The sequence below is a fragment of the Lepus europaeus genome, chromosome 5, assembly GCF_033115175.1.
Source record: "Lepus europaeus isolate LE1 chromosome 5, mLepTim1.pri, whole genome shotgun sequence".
In the NCBI taxonomy this organism is placed as follows: Eukaryota; Metazoa; Chordata; class Mammalia; order Lagomorpha; family Leporidae; genus Lepus; species Lepus europaeus.
Window position 1 is genome coordinate 152,452,408 of NC_084831.1, and position 22,182 is coordinate 152,474,589.

General features: G+C 51.3%; 1 protein-coding gene across 5 annotated transcripts in view; it reads left to right on the forward strand.

Annotated features, from left to right (window-relative positions):
• Positions 1 to 20,957, forward strand: part of ABL2 (ABL proto-oncogene 2, non-receptor tyrosine kinase) — a 118,586-nt gene extending 97,629 nt beyond the window's left edge. For 3 of the 5 annotated variants that reach the window (XM_062192953.1, XM_062192954.1, XM_062192957.1), the window contains exons 5-12: positions 2,407 to 2,679; positions 3,650 to 3,734; positions 6,406 to 6,583; positions 7,126 to 7,310; positions 9,570 to 9,722; positions 10,350 to 10,439; positions 12,685 to 12,858; positions 13,195 to 20,957. In XM_062192953.1, the coding sequence (XP_062048937.1) occupies positions 2,407 to 2,679; positions 3,650 to 3,734; positions 6,406 to 6,583; positions 7,126 to 7,310; positions 9,570 to 9,722; positions 10,350 to 10,439; positions 12,685 to 12,858; positions 13,195 to 14,918 (2,862 nt within the window). In that variant the 3' untranslated portion in view covers positions 14,919 to 20,957. The remainder of the gene's footprint in view (positions 1 to 2,406; positions 2,680 to 3,649; positions 3,735 to 6,405; positions 6,584 to 7,125; positions 7,311 to 9,569; positions 9,723 to 10,349; positions 10,440 to 12,684; positions 12,859 to 13,194) is intronic. The other 2 variants (XM_062192955.1, XM_062192956.1) reach the window with 1 other exon arrangement.
• The last annotated feature ends 1,225 nt before the right edge of the window (positions 20,958 to 22,182 follow it).

Below are 22,182 nucleotides of genomic sequence, written 5' to 3' on the forward strand. Positions count from 1 at the left end.
CCCTGTATATTCTGTGTTTTTTCCTGTGTATGTATACCTATGATAAAGCTTAACGTATAAATCATACATAGTGAGAGACTAGCAACAATAACATAGTAAAATATAAAAACAATTATAGCAATATAATGAGTTATAGTTCTTAGAATATCTGTTATTTTTAAAGATTTATTTATTGAGCTGGCGCTATAGCATAATAGGTTAAGCATCTGCCTGTCGTGCCAGCATCTCTTATGGGCGCTGGTTTGAGTCTTGGCTGCTCCATTTCCAATTCAGCTTCCTGCTGATGGCCTGGGAAAGCAATAGAAGATGGCTCAAGGGCTTGGGCCCCTGGATCCATGTGGGAAACCCAGAAGAATCTCCTGGCTCCTGGCTTTGGATCAGCTCAGCTTCAGCCATTGAGGCCATTTGGGGAGTGAGCCAGCAGACCTCTCTCTCTCTCTGTAAAGATGCCTCTCAAATAAATTAATTTAAAAAAAAAGATGTATTGATTTGAAAGGCAGAGTTAGAGAGAGGGAGAAAGAGAGAGAGAGATCTTCCCATCCGCCGGTTCACTCCCCAAGTGGCCACATCAGCCAGGGCTGGGCCAGGCAGAAGCTAAGGGCCTGGAATTTCACCGGGGTCTCCCACATGGGTGCAGGGGCCCAAACATTTGGGCCATCTTCTGCTGCTTTCTGAGGTGCATTAGCAGGGAGATGGCTGTGAAGTAGGAGTAGCCGGGACTTGAACCAGTGCTCATGGGATGCTGGTGTCACAGGCAGCAGCTTACCTGCTGTTCCACAACACCAGCCCCTCTCAGAATATCGTACTGTACTGACCAAGGGTATCTGAAACAGGCACGTAAACGTGGATAAGGGAGGACACTACATGTTACTACAGAATGAATTTACAGTAGTCATTCAGCAGTCTGCGTGTTGAGAAGACCCGCTGTGTACTAATGAAACTTTTGTTGTGCTTCATAAACTGTGAACCATGGCCAGGTCAGTTGTTCCCTTACTGAACAGTGTAAATGTAGGTGGAGTGGTTTCTTTGATTATTTTCCTCTATGTGGTATGCGTAGTAGGGAGAAGCAGAGGCTTTGGAGCAGGTGGACCTGGTTTGCTTTGTTACTACACCATTTATTAGCAACCTTAAATAAGCACCAATTTCCCAGTCCGTAAATAAATCCCATTTTTTATTATTGTAAAGATTACAAGAAATTTTTTTAAAAAACACAATGACTAGTGCAAAGTCAGAAATGATTATTAATTCTCTTTCGTACCACCATCCACCATCCGTGGTATGTTGTCTTTTCACCAAACCAAATAAAACCGTAATGTAAGAGAGACCCAGCAGAAATGAATGCATGTATGTACCAGAAGACACCTACAGGAATGTTCCTAGTGGCATTATTCGTGGTAGCTCAAAACTGCAAACAGCTGAATACCTAACAGTAGACTAGATTAATAAATTCTAAGATACTCATAAAATGGAATCCCATACAGCAACAGAGGTGAACATAGTCCTGCCACATACAGCAGACAGGGCTAGCCATGACCCTCCAGCTGCCCTAATTGTGAATAGAGCTCTACTGGAACCCAGCCCACACCATTGGTTTATGTATGGTCATGGTTATTTCCATCGCTGGACAGTGAGAGCACTTGCGACAGAGGCCCTCCGACCACAAGCCTAAGATGTTTGTAACCCGGCCCTTTACAAATAGTGTGTTGGCCACTGGCCTAAATGAGCCTCACACACAAGTTGGAGAGAGTGATGATTGCCAGGGGGTGGGATGGAGGAGTGGGAACCCTGCTGATGGGTGTGGTGTTTCTTTTTGGGATGATGAAAATGTTCTGGAGTTGGGTAATGGTGACGGTTGGATAGTTGTGAATAACCCAGAAAAAAAATTACTTGAGCTGTACATACTAAGATGGTGACTTTGACATGATGTGGATTGTATTACGGCGAAAATAAGTTGAATGCAAGAAAGCAGGCACACAGCAGTACACATTAAATGATTATCTGTATAGCTCAGATACAGGCGAAGGTAATCAACGTGTTAGAAGTCCGCATGGCGGTTCCAGGAGGCCGGGCCCCTGCTTGCCCTCTTTAATCAGAGCGTCTCTTCCTTCATCTCCTTCGTATACCAGGTCCCACAGTCTGTCTTGGTGCTCAGAAGTGTTTGGAGGTCAGTGAGCTTGGTGATCCAGAGAACTATTGGAGGATTTCCCCAAAGACTGTACTAATTTAGGGGAGAAGAGGACGATTGGGTTAAGAGGAAGCTGGGGTCCTGCGTTTGCCTTGCTGTCGTCCATTGACCTCGGTCAGGGTAGCTCCCTGTCTTTGTGTCTGGAGGCCAGTGCAGCATGGGCTGAGGACCGGTCCCTCACCTCCCGTCAAGTGCGTTAGCTTGTCTGCTTCGCCCACCAGGTGTACGTAACTGCGGAGAGCCGCTTCAGCACCCTGGCAGAGCTCGTCCACCACCACTCCACAGTGGCCGATGGGCTGGTGACAACCCTGCACTACCCAGCACCCAAGTGTAATAAGCCTACGGTCTACGGCGTGTCCCCCATCCACGACAAGTGGGAGATGGAAAGAACAGACATCACCATGAAGCACAAACTTGGGGGTGGGCAGTACGGAGAGGTTTACGTTGGCGTCTGGAAGAAATACAGCCTGACGGTGGCCGTGAAGACGTTGAAGGTAGGTCGCGCAGGATTGCAGTGCTCAGGTGGCCTTCTCTGTGTGCCCAGTCACTTGAAATATCAGCGTGCCCTTCTTCAGCTTTGGAACAGTTTCCACCCACTGGTGCCAAGCACTTTAGCAAATTGCAGTGATTAACCCTGGTGCCATTGCTGACAGTGCAAGGGAGATTATTCACTGCAAGGCTGGGAGACCCACGTGTGGGGAAGATTGGCCTCTGGAGGCTGTTAACACAGACCTTCCTTGTAGGAGGTTAGAAGCAAATTAGAGCTTAGAAAAGCTAAACAAGCTGTTTGCCTCCGAGAACAACCCCTGCGGGACAGAATTCTCCATCCGTGCTCCTTGAATCCTGGGGCGCGCTCTCACTCTGTCCTTGATGTTCTTGCTTCCCCCCCTCCACGCAGTTCGATCACTTGTTCTTCCTCTGCTCCCGCTCTCTTCTCTCAGTCTGCTGGAGTAAACACAGGTTGCCACCCTCAGTTCTCGGCAGAGTCTCCCAGAGCCCAGGAGCTCTGGTGCAGCAGTGCTAAGCAGTCTGTTCTGCTTAGTTACCAAGTGCATTGTGAGGGTGGAAGGGGACAGCGCCGCTCCAGCAGCTCGTCATCTCCTCAGGCAGATGGACAGGTAGCAGTGAACTGTGCTGTCTCCTGTCTGAAGGCTGACGGAGCCAGAGGAGAGGCCACCAGAGGACCCAGCTGTCCACCTGAGTCCCGGGCATGTTTCAGTCGGCTCTAGGACACGACTGCTGGGTGTACTGCAGTTTCCAACAGATGAGCGAGTTCCAGGACAGTTTTCTGTGACTTCTGTAGAGCACAGTGGGTTGTGATAAAATTCCTCAGAGAATGAACTCCAGTGCTCCACGGACTCGGAGAGTTGGTGTTTTAGGCGTGTGAGTAGACTCAGACGATGAAGGTGGGGTCGGCCCCTCTGCCCTTCTTCCCCTCACCCACCTTTCCCGTCCTTTTTCCAGGAGGACACCATGGAGGTGGAGGAGTTCCTGAAAGAAGCTGCAGTCATGAAGGAAATCAAGCACCCTAATCTGGTACAGCTGTTAGGTGAGGCACACACCCTAATCTGGGACAGCTGTTAGGTGAGGCACACACCCTAATCTGGTACAGCTGTTAGGTGAGGCACACACCCTAATCTGGGACAGCTGTTAGGTGAGGCACACACCCTAATCTGGGACAGCTGTTAGGTGAGGCACACACCCTAATCTGGGACAGCTGTTAGGTGAGGAGGTCAGGCACCCTAATCTGGTACAGCTGTTAGGTGAGGCACACACCCTAATCTGGGACAGCTGTTAGGTGAGGAAGTCAGGCACCCTAATCTGGTACAGCTGTTAGGTGAGGCACACACCCTAATCTGGGACAGCTGTTAGGTGAGGAAGTCAGGCACCCTAATCTGGTACAGCTGTTAGGTGAGGCACACACCCTAATCTGGGACAGCTGTTAGGTGAGGAGGTCAGGCACCCTAATCTGGTACAGCTGTTAGGTGAGGCACACACCCTAATCTGGGACAGCTGTTAGGTGAGGAAGTCAGGCACCCTAATCTGGTACAGCTGTTAGGTGAGGCACACACCCTAATCTGGGACAGCTGTTAGGTGAGGAAGTCAGGCACCCTAATCTGGTACAGCTGTTAGGTGAGGCACACACCCTAATCTGGGACAGCTGTTAGGTGAGGCACACACCCTAATCTGGGACAGCTGTTAGGTGAGGAGGTCAGGCACCCTAATCTGGTACAGCTGTTAGGTGAGGCACACACCCTAATCTGGGACAGCTGTTAGGTGAGGTCACTCACCCTAATCTGGGACAGCTGTTAGGTGAGGAGGTCAGGCACCCTAATCTGGGACAGCTGTTAGGTGAGGAAGCTTGCATGGGCCACAGGCTGCCCCAGCGGTGCACACACGCACACACACACACCCACCCACATACACACCCACCGCCGCCTTGCTATCACCATGGCGGAACCTCCAAGTGTGCATCCACTTCAATAAATGGTGCTTTTAATGAGCGAGATCTGTATTTAAGGTTTACTCAGGATACAGCGGCCTGATTTGATTTCATTACATAAAATTGTTCAGCTTGCGGTAGTTTCTCCAGATTCGAAGTTCAGAACCTTCAGAATGGTACCAGGCCAGAGGCTGTCATGAAATACTGTCACAAGATAAATACTGAATAGTCTGTGACTACGCCCTTCAGGGGCAGACCTTTACAAGCAGGAGTGCTCGGCTGTGCTACCTTGGTTTTTCACCTGTTCAGACTGCAAAGAAAATTTGCATTAAATTCTTTTCCCCTTTTAAAAATGGGGGCCGGCACCGTGACTCACTAGGCTAATCTTCCACCTTGCGGCGCTGGCACACTGGGTTCTAGTCCTGGTCGGGGCACCAGATTCTGTCCCGGTTGCTCCTCTTCCAGGCCAGCTCTCTGCTGTGGCCCAGGAGTGCAGTGGAGGATGGCCCACGTGCTTGGGCCCTGCACCCCATGGGAGACCAGGAGAAGCACCTGGCTCCTGGCTTTGGATCAGCACCGGCCGCGGCGGCCATTGGAGGGTGAACCAACGGCAAAGGAAGACCTTTCTCTCTGTCTCTCTTTCTCACTGTCCACTCTGTCAAAAAAAAAAAAAAAAAAAGGTGATTTCTTTGGATGCACAAATTGAACCAGACTACCCCAAAGGAAATAGTTTCTTACTGACCCTCTGTAGGAATTTGCTGTCTGTCCGTGAAATCCCTGAATCTGGAGGCTGCTGAAGTCTTCACAGAGCATTGTTGCAGGTGGAGCTCACGTGGTCGTCAACATCCGCACAGATGCTTTTACTTCTAGATGGGCGCTTTCGGCAGAGATTGAGGAGAACCTTAGCATGCACAGAATTTGCTTTCTGGGCAGGCGTTTGGTAGGCTGGTTAAGATGCCACTTGGGATGTCCATATCCCGTATCGGAGTGCCTGGGGTTGAGTCCTGTCTCCACTTCAGATTCCGTCTTCCCGCTGATGGGCATGCTGGGAGGCGTAGTCAGTGGCCCAAGTACTGTGTGCACCACCACATGGGAGAAGCTGCTGGAGTTCCCAGGTCCTGGCTTCAGCCTTGCCCAGTGGGCATTTTGGGGGCAGAGGAGGGTGAGCCAACAGAGGGAAGATCTCCCTGTCTATATATCTCTGTCTTTCTGCCTTTGATATAGAAGTTAATTAATTATGTATGGTCGTCTTAGCCCCTTATGGAGTTCATACACGTAAATCCACTTCTGCCCAAACAGGCAAACACTGAAAGGCACATGAGTTTCCAGAGAACATGTACTGAAGCAGAGACTCCCTTCTCAGTTGTCTTTATTTCTTCCTTTCTCCCTCCCTGCCATTCTCCTCTCCTCTGTTTTTCCTTTTCTTTTCAAGAAAGGCTGGGAGTCAGGGATCTTCCATCCATTGGTTCACTGCTCAGATGTCTGCAGCAGCTGGGCTGAGCCAGGCATTGCCTCCCAGGGTGCATCTTAGCACAAAACTGGCATCAGCAGCAGAGCTGGGACTTGCACCCAGGCTCTCCAGTGTGGAACGCAGACACCCCAAGATGTGTCAGATGCCTGCCCTGAGCCAACTTCCTGAATTTTGCTATATTAATTACAGAAAATGAGGTGCTAAGAAGGGGAAAGATTTCACCAAGCTGGTGAGCAAACAACAGAACTATGAAATGGATTGTTTTGCGTACATGCTAATAAGACGAGCTGTGTTCTCCAACGCCAGGTGTGTGCACCCTGGAGCCCCCCTTTTACATTGTGACCGAGTACATGCCGTACGGGAACTTGCTCGATTACCTCCGGGAGTGCAACCGTGAGGAGGTGACCGCCGTGGTGCTGCTCTACATGGCCACGCAGATCTCTTCTGCAATGGAGTATTTAGAGAAGAAGAATTTCATCCATCGGTGCGTAAAGCCTGGGTGTTGCCCGTGATGAAGAGATGAGGGAGCAGAGACCCTTCCGGAAGTTTTCAGATGAATCCAGGCAGTAATTATGTCTTTTAGGAGGCCCGTGATGTCGTTTCCAACTTGCAGTCCCACTGCTCTCTGATCAAAGTGCGGTACTGAGCCTTTGTCAAAACAGAAGGAGTTTCTATTGCTCAGCACCAAGGCCCTTTAGCTCCCTCTAGTGGCTGAATTGTAAGATGATGAAGAACCTAAAACCTTAAAGAAAGCAGCTGTCGCTCACCTCTGACACCTGTCCCAGCTTCTTGTAACCTGGAACCCATTTCACAAAGTCCCTTTACTTCAGAACCTCGGAACTGCCTGTCACTGAGTACGCTGAGATGTGTGGTCAGTGACTTTGTGCCATGTTAGTGATTGTCGCAAAATACCAGCATGTTTGTCAGCACTTACTTAGCAACTCTTGTAGCGCAAGAGAATAAAGCATTTGTGACCACTTTGCTCACCATTTGAATGGAATCACATCAGGATTCTCTATCCCACAGAGATCTTGCAGCTCGGAACTGCCTAGTGGGAGAAAACCACGTGGTAAAAGTGGCCGACTTTGGCTTAAGTAGACTGATGACTGGAGACACCTATACTGCTCATGCCGGAGCCAAATTCCCTATCAAGTGGACAGCACCAGAGAGTCTTGCCTACAATACCTTCTCAATTAAGTCTGACGTGTGGGGTAAGCTTGCAACACCCGTTTTCCTGCTTGTGCCGCTGTATTTTCATTATAAACGCTCTCGATGCCTTAGAGTCTTTTTTATGTGATATTCAGAATCCTCCGCCTGATCTCCCCCTTGAATCACTCGGCGTTTATTGCATCCCTCCTGCCTGCCAAGCACTGTGTGAGGAACTTAGTGCAGGAAGAAGCATAAAGAAAAAGGTTTACAGGGGGAAGTCCCTGCCTTCAGAGAGGTCACAGCCGTCCAGGCGTCCCCTGTCGTGCAGCTGTGACCCCCTCTCTCTCTGGACAGCCCCTGCCTTCCACCTTGGGCTTCGTCGTGTTTCCGTAGCTCGGGGGTACAGGGCCCCCTCTCCACCTGCACAGCAGAGCTGCTTGCTGCCAGCCTGAAGGGCAGCGAGACTTTGTAGGGAGGTCAGCACCGTGAGCCGAACGAAGTGGCTGTAGCATTCCGAGTCACTTTATCCAGCGAACTCTTACACTCAGAGTGTGACAACATTAAGCAAATTCTTTTTTTCTGTTGTAGATTTTATCAGATTTTATGTATTTATTCATTTCAGAGGCAGAGAAAGCTCCCATCTGCTGGTTCAGCAAGGGCTAAGACAAGGTTGGGCCAAAACTGGGAGCTGGGAATTCAACCCAGGCCTCCTATGTGGTGGCAGAACCCAAGCTCTTGAGCTGTCAGTGTGGCTCTCCAGCGTCTGCGGTAGCAGGAAACTGTAGTTAGGAACTAGAACTAGATACCAAACCCAGGCATTCGTGTAAGGCAATGGGCAGCTCAACCTGTGTCTTAACTACTAGGTTAAATGCCTGCCCCTCAGGAGAGTTTAGATGGATCTTTTAATTTCAGTCCTCTGATATTAGCCGACTGGAAAATTCTGAAGCAAAGTAAGCATGTCAGAGACAGTTCTGAGAATAGTTGGATTCTGCCCTCTCACTTCTTACATGGTTATAATTTGTTGTCTCTCATTGGAATTTTAAAGGGTATCGAAATAAAAATTGTTAGCTTGATATATTTTTAAAAGATTAATTTCTTTATTTGAAAGGCAGAGATAGAGAGAGGGAGAGAGATCCGCTCTCTGCTGGTTCACTCCTCAATGTCTGGGTCTGGGCCAGGCTGAAGCCAGGAGCCTGGAGCTATCCTGGTCCCCACAGGCGTGGCAGGGACCAAGTACTTGGGCCACCTGCTGCTGCTTTCCCAGGAGCCTGGAGCTATCCTGGTCCCCACAGGCGTGGCAGGGACCAAGTACTTGGGCCACCTGCTGCTGCTTTCCCAGGAGCCTGGAGCTATCCTGGTCCCCACAGGCGTGGCAGGGACCAAGTACTTGGGCCACCTGCTGCTGCTTTCCCAGGAGCCTGGAGCTATCCTGGTCCCCACAGGCGTGGCAGGGACCAAGTACTTGGGCCACCTGCTGCTGCTTTCCCAGGAGCCTGGAGCTATCCTGGTCCCCACAGGCGTGGCAGGGACCAAGTACTTGGGCCACCTGCTGCTGCTTTCCCAGGAGCCTGGAGCTATCCTGGTCCCCACAGGCGTGGCAGGGACCAAGTACTTGGGCCACCTGCTGCTACTTTCCCAGGTGCATTTCTAGGGAGCTGGATCAGAAACGGAGCAGCCAGGGCTCAACGCAGCACCATCACAGGTGGCAGCTCCACCTGGTGCACCACAACTCCGGCCCAGGAATGGGAATTTCAAAGAAAACTGTTGCGAGAATTATCTGCAGTATTCTTGGAGCAGAATCTTCTAGGACAAGTGAGGTTGTAAGAACTGAGAAAAGGATATATTAGTGTTGTAATAGTGGATAAATATTACAAGTTAAGAGAGAGGTTAGCTCATAACAGAAGTAGTAAATCAGAAGTAATATTACAGGGTTGGCACTGTGGTGTAGCCGGTAAAGCCGCAGCCTGTAGTGCCGGCATCCTTTATGGGCACCAGTTCAAGTCCTGGCTGCTCCACTTCCGATCCAGCTCTCTGCTGTGGCCTGGGAAAGCAGTAGAAGATGGCCCAAGTGCTTGGGACCCTGCAGCCACATGGGAGACCTGGAAGAAGCTCCTGGCTCCTGGCTTCGGATCAGCAGTTCTGGCCATTGTGGCCAACTGAGGAGTGAACCAGCTGATGGAAGACCGACCGATCTCTCTCTCTCTTTCTCTGCCTCTCCTTTTCTCTCTTTGTAACTCTGCCTTTCAAATAAAATAAATCTTTTTTAAAAATCTGTAATTCTATTAAAAAAAAAGTAATACTACTTTAAATCCCTTTTGCAGCTTTTGGGGTACTGTTATGGGAAATTGCTACATATGGAATGTCACCATATCCAGGTATTGACCTGTCCCAGGTCTATGATCTGCTGGAAAAAGGGTATCGCATGGAGCAGCCTGAGGGGTGCCCCCCGAAGGTTTACGAGCTGATGAGAGCATGTGAGTATGTTGAGGTGTTTTAAGTTTTGAAAGTTAGCCCATGGCCCAATATTGATCCAGTTGTTCAGAAACACTTGTGTGTTCGATAGGATAGCAAGGAATTGGGTGTGGAGGTAAGATGGGCTGGGGGTGGGGTGGGAGGTTGCTTCCAAGTAGACGAGGAGATGATTGCTAGACTGGCAAGTGCGTGATAGCAACCTCATGGTGAGGAGACACGCGTGTCTGCTTGAAGGTGGAGGCGGGTGATGAGTTGCAGGTGTGTTTGTCACGCCTAATGTCATTTTCTCTCTTGCCCTTCGTCAAATATGGACTTTGGCCTCCTCTTTTATGATACGCTGATGTGTTTTTGACTGAGTTTAAGGTTTGGCTGCTTTAATTTTTCCAGTGGAAGAAAACTTGCCGATTTTCTAAGCCGTTGTCCCACCTCTCATCATCCTCGCAGTGGGAAGCGGCACGGAGGCTAAATAGAATGGGTTCATTACAGTCTGGAGCTGGGAAGCAGCTGTGCTCCCACCCCCATGAACACGCTGCGGCGCGAATAAGCACACGGCGCAGGGACTCAGCGACGGGGCGACGCGGGGTCTGTAGTTCCTGCCAGGGCTCCTCACGGCTGCTTCTGTTCCTCAGGCTGGAAGTGGAGCCCTGCTGACAGGCCCTCTTTTGCGGAGACACATCAAGCTTTTGAAACCATGTTCCATGACTCGAGCATCTCCGAAGGTGAGAGCCAGTGGATTTGCTGTTCGTCGGTGACGGTGATGAATCTCATTCATATTGCAGAAGTCATCAGCTCTTGTAGCTTGTGACTGTTTCGGTGACTCTGTTTTGTTGGCTTCGGGCTTTGATTATTCTTGTATTGCTTTTTTTCAGTGTGTTTAGCTCTCATATGTTTACTATCAAAATTACAGTTTAACTAGAAATTGATTTAGTCTTCTTATAAAGTTAATAAGTCTGTAGTTATTGAAGCCTGAACACTTATTCTGCAGGAAAGAAAAGGAAATATTGTAACCCCACATCTACAAAGACAGAACTAAGTTATAAAAGTAATGTCCAGAAATTCCATTTCTAAAAATAGAGCCTAAGGAAACAAGTAAAAAAATAAAGACTTAGCTGCAAGAATGGGAGAGGGAGGAGGAGGAGGAGGGTTTGGAGGTGTCACTATGTTCAGATCTGTATCTATGAAATACATGAAACTTATATAACTTAAATGAAATTGAAAAAGAATGATGCAGTGGGGCAGGCATTTGGTGCAGCAGTTCACGTGCCACTCGGAATGCTTGCATCCCGTATCAGAATGCCTGAGTTCCAGTCCCACTTCCTCCACTTCTGATCCAGCGTCATGCTCATTCACACCCAAGTACTTGGGTCCCTGCTTCTGTGCAGGAGACCTGGATGGAGTTCCAGCCTCCTGGCATTGGCTGGGCCCTGCTCTGCCTATTGCAGGCATTTGAAGAAATAGTGAATGATAGATCTCTGTCTCTCCCTTCACTCTGCTTTTCAAATAAATCTTAAAAAAAAAATACATTGGCGAATAGATTGTAATACTGAAAAATTAAGAACAACTTAAATATCTAGAAGACTATTAATTGTTAGGTCCATGTAATTGAATATTTAAAATGATATTCTGGGGCAGGTGTTTGGCACAGTAGCTAAGGCCCTACTTGGGATCCCTGCTTCCCACATTGATATGCCTGGGTTTAAGTCCCAGCTCTGCTTCCAATCCAGCTTCCTACTAATGCATCCTGAGAGGCAGAAGATGATGACTTGAGTGCTTGGGACTCTGCCATGCACATGGGAGACCTGGATGGAGTTCCCAGCTCCTGGGTTTGGGCTGGCCCTGGTCCAGCCCCAGCTGTTATGGATATATGGGGAATGGACCAGCAGAGGGAAGATCTCTGTCTCTGTCTCTCTGACTTTCAAAAAAAATGAAAATGAATAATAAAAAAAAATTAAAAAGAAACAACTCAGTTGAACCACAAACTCCAAACCTAGACCTCTGACCCAGCCAACCAGGTATGCATGGATCCCTTGAGTTCATGGTGCCGTCTGTCACCACTTCTCCAGACTCTGAGGCTAGCAAACGATTCACACTTCTTTTTCTTCCTCCCCTCCCCTTCATTGTCCAGTACAGAACACCCTGGCTCTTATGTTCTAAGTACATCTTCAGCCCGGCTGTTGCAAGTATATGTGGATTGAGCCATTCAATCAGAGATCTCTGTGTCCCTCTGCCTGTCAGATAATCATGAGATACTGTGACATGTCTTCCAGAATGGTTAAATTTAAAATCAGATGAAAAAAGGTGGTTTTCTAAACACTGCTAGCAGGAGTGTAAATTGGTGCAGTCGTGTTGGGACAGTTTGGCAGGACCCAGTAAGGCTGAGCGGACACATACCTGACGGTTCCCCCAGGCCCATACCGAACAGAAGCAGCCAGACAAGGGAGCATAGCGTGTGATTCTGTGGGTGTGTGGTGGGTGGGTGGGTGATTCTGTGGATGTGGGTGTGTGTGGATGTGGGTGGGTGGATGGGTGTGTGAATCTGTGTGTGATTCTGTGTGTGTGTGTGGGTGGGTGAGTGTGTGAATCTGGGTTTGTGGGTGGGCGTGTGATTCTGTGGGCGGGTGGGTGGGTGTGTGATTGTGTGTGTGTGATTGTGTGTAGGGGTGGGCGTGTGATTCTGTGGATGGGTGGGTGGGTGTGTGAGGGTGAGTGGGTGTGTGGGTGGATGGGCTTGTAATTCTGTGGGGGTGGGTGGGTGTGTGATTGTGTGGGTGTGTGAATCTGTGGGTTTGTGGGTGGATGGGCTTACAATTCTGTGGGGAGGGTGATTGTGTGGGTGTGTGAATCTGTATGTGTGATCCTGGGTGGGTGTGTGCTTCTGTGTGTGTGTGCATGTACCTTTTCTGAAATGGAAAACTCCGTTCCTGTCGATGACGTTGTTCTTACGGCCCCTGTCCTTCCTCACAGAGGTGGCTGAGGAGCTGGGGAGAGCCGCCTCCTCATCGTCTGTCGTTCCCTACCTGCCCCGATTACCCATCCTGCCTTCCAAGACGCGGACTCTGAAGAAGCAGGTGGAGAACAAGGAGAACATTGAAGGGGCCCCAGAGGCCACTGAGAGTCCTGCTTCCAATTCAGCACCAGGTAAGGGGCGCTGGGCAGGCAGAATCAAAGTGGAAGCTGCCTTGCTTCAAGAACCAGGGGGTAGGATGGACCTGTGCCCATTTTGCTGTCCGCCTTGGTGAGGAAAGGATGACGTCTGCTTTACCAGCCACTCAGGTCTTGGTTCTGTGTTGGTCAGTGGTCCTGATCTCTCTGCCTCCTGCTCCATACCCCTGGCCCCTGGTTCGTGTTTTCCTGAGCACCCCGCCAACACCTGACATTTCATCACTGCTCACAGAACTCGGAACACTCAGCCATGGGGGCTCGAATGGCTGTGCTGCTTGTCTTTGACATGACTAATTGGCTGTTTCTCTTCAGGGTTCATTAGAAGTGCACAGCCGTCCAGTGGGTCCCCAGCACTGCCTCGAAAGCAAAGAGATAAGTCACCCAGCAGCCTCTTGGAAGACGCCAAAGAGACGTGCTTCACCAGGGACAGGAAGGGCGGCTTCTTCAGCTCCTTCATGAGAAAGAGAAACGCTCCCACACCCCCTAAGCGCAGCAGCTCCTTCCGCGAAATGGAGAATCAGCCCCAAAAGAAATACGAACTTGCGGGTAACTTCTCATCTGTTGCTTCTCTCCAGCATGCTGATGGGTTGTCTTTCACTCCTGCCCAGCAAGAGGCGAACCTGGTGCCACCCAAGTGCTATGGGGGGAGCTTTGCACAGAGGAACCTCTGTAATGACGACGGTGGGGGTGGTGGGGGCAGTGGCACTGCTGGGGGTGGGTGGTCTGGCATCACAGGCTTCTTTACACCGCGCTTAATCAAAAAGACACTGGGCTTACGAGCAGGGAAACCCGCAGCCAGTGATGACACTCCCAAGCCTTTCCCAAGGTCAAACTCTACGTCTTCCATGTCCTCAGGGCTTCCAGAGCAGGATAGGATGGCAATGACCCTGCCCAGGAACTGCCAGAGGTCCAAACTCCAGCTGGAAAGGACAGTGTCCACCTCTTCCCAGCCAGAGGAGAATGTGGACAGGGCCAGTGACACGCTTCCCAAACAGCCAGAGGAAGGGGCCGCTCCACCCAGGGAGAGACCCAAAGCCAAGCTCTTGCCCAGAGGAGCCACAGCTCTTCCTCTCAGGACCCCCCCTGGGGATCCAGCCATGACAGAGAAGGACTCTGCAGGGGTGGGGGCAGCTGCCCCGCCAGCTGCCCCCAAGGGCAAGGAGAGGAATGGTGGGGCACGACTTGGGATGGCTGGAGTCCCCGAGGACGGAGAGCAGCCAGGCTGGGCCTCCCCAGCCAAGGCAGCGCCTGTCCTCCCAACCACCCACAACCACAAAGTGCCAGTCCTTATCTCACCCACTCTGAAACACACTCCAGCTGACGTGCAGCTCATTGGCACAGACTCTCAGGGGAATAAGTTCAAGCTCTTATCTGAACATCAGGTCACGTCCTCTGGAGACAAGGACCGACCCCGACGGGTAAAACCAAAGTGTGCCCCACCCCCTCCACCAGTGATGAGACTACTGCAGCATCCGTCCGCCTGCTCAGACCCTGCGGAAGAGCCGCCTGCCCCCAGTGCAGGACAGCCCACGTCCGAAACGCAGGAAGGAGGGAAAAAGGCAGCTCCAGGGGCAGTGCCCGTCAGTGGGAAAGCCGGGAGGCCAGCGGTGCCTCCGCCTCAAGTGCCTCCACCCGCATCCTCCCTCTCGCCAGCCAAACTGGCCAACGGCACAGCAGGTACGAAAGTGGCTCTGAGGAGAACCAGACAGGCAGCTGAGAAGATCTCGGCCGACAAGATCAGCAAAGAGGCCCTGCTGGAATGTGCTGACCTACTGTCCAGTGCGATCACGGAGCCCGTGCCCAACAGCCAGCTGGTGGACACGGGGCACCAGCTGCTCGACTACTGCTCAGGCTACGTGGACTGCATCCCTCAGACTCGCAACAAGTTTGCCTTCCGAGAGGCCGTGAGCAAGCTGGAGCTGAGCCTGCAGGAGCTGCAGGTGTCGTCAGCAGCGGCCGGCGTGCCCGGGACAAACCCCGTCCTCAATAACTTACTGTCGTGTGTGCAGGAAATCAGTGATGTGGTGCAGAGGTAGCCACTGGCATCCTGGCGGGAAAGTGCACACGTTTCTGAGGGGAGGGGAGGGACTTGTTTTCCTGTGTTCTTGTTTTCAGCATATGAAAGACTGATACTTGAGTGTGATTATGTGAAGTACCTCAGATCCCTGAGCTCACGTTTACAGGTTCATCTCAAAACAACACAAAGCAAGCCACGCAAGTGCAGGAGCAGGAGGTTCGACGGGGGCAGGCGGTGGTGGAGACTGCACTGGCACATCTGGGGTGGGTGGGGGTGTGTCCTGAGGGAGGAAAGCAGAGCTGCCCATCTCGGTCTTGAGCGCCGGGAGGTGCTGGCCGGGGCGGCGTCAGCGTCGGTGTCGGTGTCGGTGTCGGCGTCAGCAGGGCTGCAGGGGCTGTGTGTCCAGGTGGAGGAGTGGCGGGGTGCTCACTCTGCATCACAGAGAAGGGAATTGGCCTGGGGCTGTGGTGGGTGCCAGTGGTGGTTCTGTGTGCTTCACCTGGGGAATCTGGGGACAGAAGACAGGAAGGCAGGGCATGCGCCAAGAGCAGTTCTGTTCAAGGCTGCTGGAAGCAAGGCTGCAGCTGCCGTCGTAGGAACTGCAGATGACGTTGCTGGAGTACCAAGCTGCAGAGTGTGGGCTTGTCTGTGTGCTCTGCCCTCTTCCCCACCAGTGTATTAATTGGTATAGGAACCAGGGAGATGGAAACCTCCTCCTAAAATCTTACACTGATTAGCAGGAGTCACTTCTCCCAGTCTAATGTTATTTTCTCAGTGGACCAGGATTGCTTTCTGCTTGTTGGTGGCTATCTGTAAACCATAGGAACAGGGGCTCCCTTGCTGGGCAGGCTGTCTGTCTTCATTCCTGGCAGCAGTCAGGGTATTAACATTGATTTTTACAATAATGGTCACTACAGTTCTCACAAGGCAACTCTTCTGATAAGGTACCCCTGCATGCTGACCTGGTAGCCGAGGACCTGAGCCGCCATTTCCTTGTTACTTAGATACCAGAGGGTGGTCTCTTCTTCAAATCCAGTGGCCAGACTCGGAGGCCTGTGACAGAAGAAGCGGCCGTTCCTCTGTCCTGCACCCCTCCTACGTTGCTTGCCCAGACTCTGCGGAGAGCAGCGTGCATGGCCCCTGGTTTAGACCCACATGCTTTTCTCCCCTCCTGCCTCGCAATCATTGTCCTTGTTTGGGCAGATCTTGTTGGGGGTATTCTTCCTTTATTTGGTCATTTCACCTCTTTTATGAGTGCATAATTGAAGGAGTAGGTCGAGCAGTACCAGTTAGACCCTGGAGGCCTAATGACTTAACCCTACAATGTGTTCTGTCCTTGAAAAATAGCTCTCTTCCTTCCCTACTCACTCGTAATTATGGAGCATGGAACCGAAGCAGATGGATTAGGTGTTTCCAGTGTTCTTGGTGTGAGGGCTAATCCCAGTGATGGCTTCCTTCTCTTTGTAAAGCTTTATGAACCCTTTCTGCGCTGCCCCAAGGAGGGCCTGTGCACTTTCCATATCTAATCTTTTCTCTCAAAGGAATAGAAGCTTAGGAAGACAGGAATTCAGAATGGAGCGCCGAGTTTTCTTCCTGGCTCTGTCCCTCGGCCCCCTGCGCCCCAGTCCCAACTCTGAATCTCTTCAGTGAAGGTAACAGCACGTTCTCGAAGGTGTCTGCAAACAAGTGTATCGCTGGCCCTTTGAGAGCCTCTCTGGAAAGCTCTCGTAGTGCGGTGTTGTTCCGTTGAGGGGGGTATTTTTTTCAATCTCTTTGCTAGATAGCAGAGATTAGTGACATTTGTGACTGCCGAGATAATTTATATTAATCGGGCTAGAACACTAAGGGGGAAACGCTGTTGCCGATAGAGTGTCATCTTTGACCAGGAAGGAAATACAGTTTTCGTCAGAAAGAGAGGAAACCTTGCTGTTTCTCCTTGCTGCTCCAGCGGAGGCCCAGGTTAAGAGAAGGATTCCGAGGGCATTGGTGGCAGGTGATGGGATGGGTGTTCCTGTCAGTATGTCACCTACGGCTGCCTGCAGGCACCTGGTGACCAGGTCAATCTCCTTGTCACAGCTGGAAGAGAACTTGGATTTAAGAACCAACAGTCCTCTTCCCACCTTCCCCCCTGCCGCTCCCCCGTGCCCTACACATCCATAAACTTGAACTCAGTTTTAGCAGTTAGCCTTTTAAGGGCGGGGAGGGGAAAGCTGAAACTTTAGAATATTATTATGCTGCTTTTTAAGTTTATCCTCATCATTGTGGGATGTAAGTTAAGGGGTTATAATTGTTTGTCAGGGGATTTTTTTTTTTTTTTTTTTTTTTAAGCAAGAGCTCTGCTTTTCCTTGAGAGTTCGGAAAACAAACCTTGGAGAAACACTACTGAGTGGACTTAAGCTCCCTGGTTTTCTCACGAAGAACAGGGGTGGGAGTGGGGGTGGGGCTGGCTCACCTGCCGCAGGTGCTCAGGAAACTCGTTAGCCCAGCTAGTTTTTCTCTGCACTGTCGAGAGTAGTATGGTGCTGGAGCCGTGCGACTTCAGGGGTTAGGTTAGAGAGGCACCGTCAGCTTGCTACAAAAGTGTGACTTAGGTCTCTCCTTTGCCTACTTGAAAAAGACCAACTGAAAACCTTAGGTGGATTAAAAGGCTGGAACCCCAAGCAGAGACACCTGCTTCTAGAAACGGAAGGTGCAGGTTAACGTTCTCTGCTCCAGAAGCAAAGCAGCTCACAAGCGAGGAGTGCTCTGTGCAGGCGATTGCCCGCGGACATGCACGCTGGGGGCTGCCGCAGCTGGATGGCTTTCACGTACAGGTAAAATGATTTCACCTTGGATTTCCTGCCTTAAGGTAGCGCTTGGTGTGGAGTATGTCTTCATTATGCTTTTCAAGTTTTTTCATAAAAGGCTTTGTGTAAAATTGACATGTCATGTATTTTCCTGTAGATTTCCATCATGATTTTCAGAGTTGTAGCCATAAAAAAAATTTGGCCCTAAGAATTCCAACTCACTGTTTTTCCAGGTGACCTTTATATAGCGAGGTCGTCAGAGTCGAGAGCCTTTCCCAGGGTTACATTGGGAATTGTCTCACAATTCAGTTGCACAGTGGCTAGTCCAGAGTCAGGTATGAAGCATGCACTCCGCAAAGGCCCAGCCCGTATCCATCTCCTCGGAAGCTGGTGGAGCCTTGAGAGTGAAGGCTGCAGGCAGGTAGTGGATTAGAGTTTGGGCCCCGTCTAGAAGGCGAGCTCTTGATCCTTGCTGCATCTCCATTTCCTCATCAGGAAACAAGGGACAGCGACAGTGGCTACCTCAGGGTTGTTGTCAGGGTTCAGACACTGAGCGGAGCGCCCAGCACTCCGCGACAGTTGACTGCTGCTACTAGACCCGGACCAGGGATGCACAGCCCAGTCCCCTAGGGCTTTTTCTGAACTGCTGAGTTAGAGGCAGCGCCCGCTTTGGTCAGCTCCTGTCTGTACCAACAGGCCTCATTGCGCCGTGCAGAAGCAGAGCCCGGGCACAGTCTGCCGGTCAGAGGCCGGGCTCTCTTGTGGTTTTCCCAGGATCCGTCCCGGTGCAGCAGACACCCGGTGCTGTCTGCCGGCGCTCACTGGAGAGGAGCGTCACGTGTCCTGCCCGTCATCTCCGAGCCATGCTAGCGCTGAGGGCTCCCGACTCCCTGTGTGTGGGCCCTTCCCACCGTCCCTGCTGCCTCGTGAGACAGCGCCTCACACAGCGGCTCAGCCTGACACTCAGTCCGCAGGGCACATGCTGGGCGCCCTCTGACCCTCGGGCTTCCCTGCTGAGTACTGGCGACCCTAGCAGAGCAGCACGTGGCGCTCAGCAGTTTAGAAAATACACACAACGCGGCAGTCTGCACTTTGTGTAAAACAGAAATAATAGTAACCAACCTAAGCTTTGTAAAGAACTAGTCCTACATTCCTTATTCCTAAAAGAAGTTTATTGTTCAGTAGTATCATTTTAATGACTATGAGATGATGTATATGAAAGCACTTTGAGAAAGTGTCCAGTGTAATGTAACTATATGGTTGTTCACCAGTGTCTCTTTAAAAGATAAGACAGGTCATGAGCTGCTCATTGACCTAAAGGCTTTTACCTGTGGGGGAAGACCTGAAAAACTCAGATACATGAACAGTCCCCTCTGTAATCCATCCCATTTATAAATACAAAACTGCCCAGTGGCCGTGTGTAGGTAGAGCAGGTGCTCTGCTGAAGTTGTAGTTCAGAACCAAATAACTTCAGAATACTAGGGACCAACTTTTTGGCTTAATTCTGATCTTTACAAAGTAGCAATGGCTGCTCACCCCAGGATACAGAAGCCCTTCCAGGGACCCTGCCTCGAGGAGTGAGGCCCTCTTCCTCTGGAACATTTGTCTACTAGTTGCTCAGCTCTTGGTATCCTGAACGCGAGGGAGAGCAGACTCAGGAGCTGTTGATGCTGACAGTGGCTTTTTAAACCGATGTCCTGCATGGTTATTTTGGGGGGTGGGAGAGAGGGGAGCTGGCTGGCCCTAGAGCCGGTGCATTTGAGGAATTATATCTCTAGGATTTCCTACCAGTTCCAAATAACATGGCCATTCGTCATCTCTGTTTTTTTTTTAAGAGTGGTAGCTGAGTTAGATTATAAAATATTCAAGAGTAAATTACATCAGGGGCCAATCTTGAATTCCAGCTGCGCTTCCTACTGATCTCTCCCACCCCCTCCGTTTCTGCTGCTGAACTCACTGCTGACTTCAGGCTGGGCCCCGTGGTTCATGGAGCTGACGGGGCTGTCTGTTTCTGTTCTTGATGATCTCGGGGTCTCGTCGTCTTTGTTGCATTCATCTCCCGCTGGACGTGGGACCACGTGTGTGTCCTGAGCATCTGTCAGGAGCAGGCCTTTTTCTGTGGGTGTCTGCACTTGTTTCCTCTCCGCATTAGCAAACCCCAGCTGCATCTCTGTCCTAGTGTCTGTCCAGCCAGTGGCCCAGTTCCTTTCCCAACGCCTGCTTTGGTCTGGGCTGGGTGGGAGCCATTGCCGGGTGACCCCGGCTGACAAAGGCTGTCCCGTGCTCCTGTACCTTCTATGGGACAACCAGGAGAAACTGCTACCAACTGTGGCCTCCCACGTCAGAGAGGCAGGGCCTTGGCCTGGTTCTGAGACTTCTCCCACTCTTAACAGAAAGGGGACCCGTCCTGTTTAGATAGAGTTCCAGGTTCCCAAGGACTGGCAGGCTGGCTTTTTGTGGAGAGCCAGGGTAACCTGGCCTAGAGTAACCGTGGCTGTCACCTGCCTCTTCCAGCACAGCCACAGCTCCCCTGCATGTCACTGCCTGTGGAAGGGGCCGCACCCTGCTCCGGGGCCTCGGGTCAGGTGACTGCCAGCCGCAGCTGTCACCCTGTCCCCAAGGACACGTGTGCCCTGGGCCAGCTGCCTTTCCCGCCATCACCCCCACTCCCGGGGGTCTGCATTCCCTCTGGAACATGAGCAGGATGAGAGTCCCTCCTGGAACCAGAGGATGGAAGTGAGCCTCCACCCTGCGTCGCCAGGGTCGGAGCTGCCGTGCTTCTGGGTGAGGGCGAAGGGGCGGGCCTTCTTGGTTCTGAGCCCACTTGGAGTGGCAGAATTCAGCCCAGAGATGTGCCTTCAAAGATGAGTCCTGAAGTCCTGCAGGGTTGATCGGCCTGATTGAACTGGAGCTGGTAGAAGTGAGCTTCCCTGAGGCCTGGGGCCCCAGTCAGCAAGAATCCCCCCCTCGAGGCTCCTCCCCTGCCCCGTGCTGGTTGGGCGGGTGGCTGCGTGCTTTTCAGTCCAGCTCCGTGAGCTCGCTTAGCTCGCACAGCTGTCAGTTTCTCTGTCCTAGGAAAAGTACGTCGTTTAAGCTCCGCATCGCTAAGCAGCCTGATGGGAGAGGCCAGCGCTGGCCTCAGCCCGAGGTAACAGGTGGCCAGTGCAGGGGGTCTTCACGCCTGCAGGCCACCCGCAGGCAGTGCACAGCCACTGCAAGTCAAGAGGCTGGGCTCAGCGCTGGCCTCAGGTCACCAGATCCGGAACAGAGTTGGGATGCCCGTGCTCTGTGTCTGTTCTCTGAGATTCTGCTGTTGATTGTTGTTTGCGACCGTTGAGTTTCATGGCCCCAACGTCACGCAAAGCTACTGAGCTGCACACAGACCGTGAGGTCTTCGAACATGCTGCTTAACCTTGGGGACACTACAAGCAAACTGTCACAGGCAGCAGGCTTTACGGAAGGAAATCCGGGGACTTTGTGCGGCCGGACCTTGCTTAGATTTGCTTCCGAGCCTCAGAAAAGGGGCTTTAAATTGTGTAACCAGGCCGTATAAACCTGACTAGGAGAAGGGCTTTGTGACTAAGAACACGTTCACACATACGGAAAGCCAATTTTAGCAGCTACAGCACAATAAAAATAATAGGAAGGATATATGCCAAATAAATTCTTGAATCCGAAATTATTGCAAGGCCCCGTAGAGCTTTAGGTTCATGGGTAGACAATCCCAAATACTGTGCACAAGTCAGAAGTGGGAGTGGTGAGAAAGTGGGGGGAGGGGAGGGGAAGGCGGCAGGCAGGTCTGGTGCTTCTGGCACACGAGGACCGGTAAACCAGCTTTCTGCCTGTGGTCACTGGGGCTCCACCGTGAGGGATTTTCTGAGTCCTTGGACATGGCCTTGAGCAGGCTGTGGTGCAGGGAAGTCTGTTCAGAAGCCAGGCATGATGCTGAGGTACGCACCGTACAGCTCTCGAGGTTGTGTGTGTGCAAACCTTCACATCTTGGGTCTGTATAGGGGTGCACGCACTTGTGCCCACCAGGAGGGCAGGGAAGGAGTGAGGGAGCTACACCCGCTCTTTCCCCCACGCTGAAGAGAGTGGAGGCATGTGGAACGAGCCGCGATGCCTATCAGAACCCCGTCTGACTCGCACACCTGCACTTTGCCTTCTTTGCAATCCGGTTCTGTAGTGACTATCAGAAGAGAAGCCCCTGTTGTATGCTTGCTCAGTAAAAAGCCAGTTTGAACATTTTGTGGTGGTTGACAGAATTTGCCCTAAAACACACTAATTCAGATTCTTTGACACTCGCGTGTGGTGCACAGGGGGTGAGGGCTGCGGCACCGGGCACCGTGAGACAGCACGGGATTGAAGCGAGAACACATCCGTCGTGGTCACTGCCGGTGTTGTCAGGTGTTTGTTCTTAATCGTTATTGTAATATATTTTCAGTCGTTTTGTTTTTCTAATTTAATTCCTTCACTCTGTTGTCTGACTGTGAACTG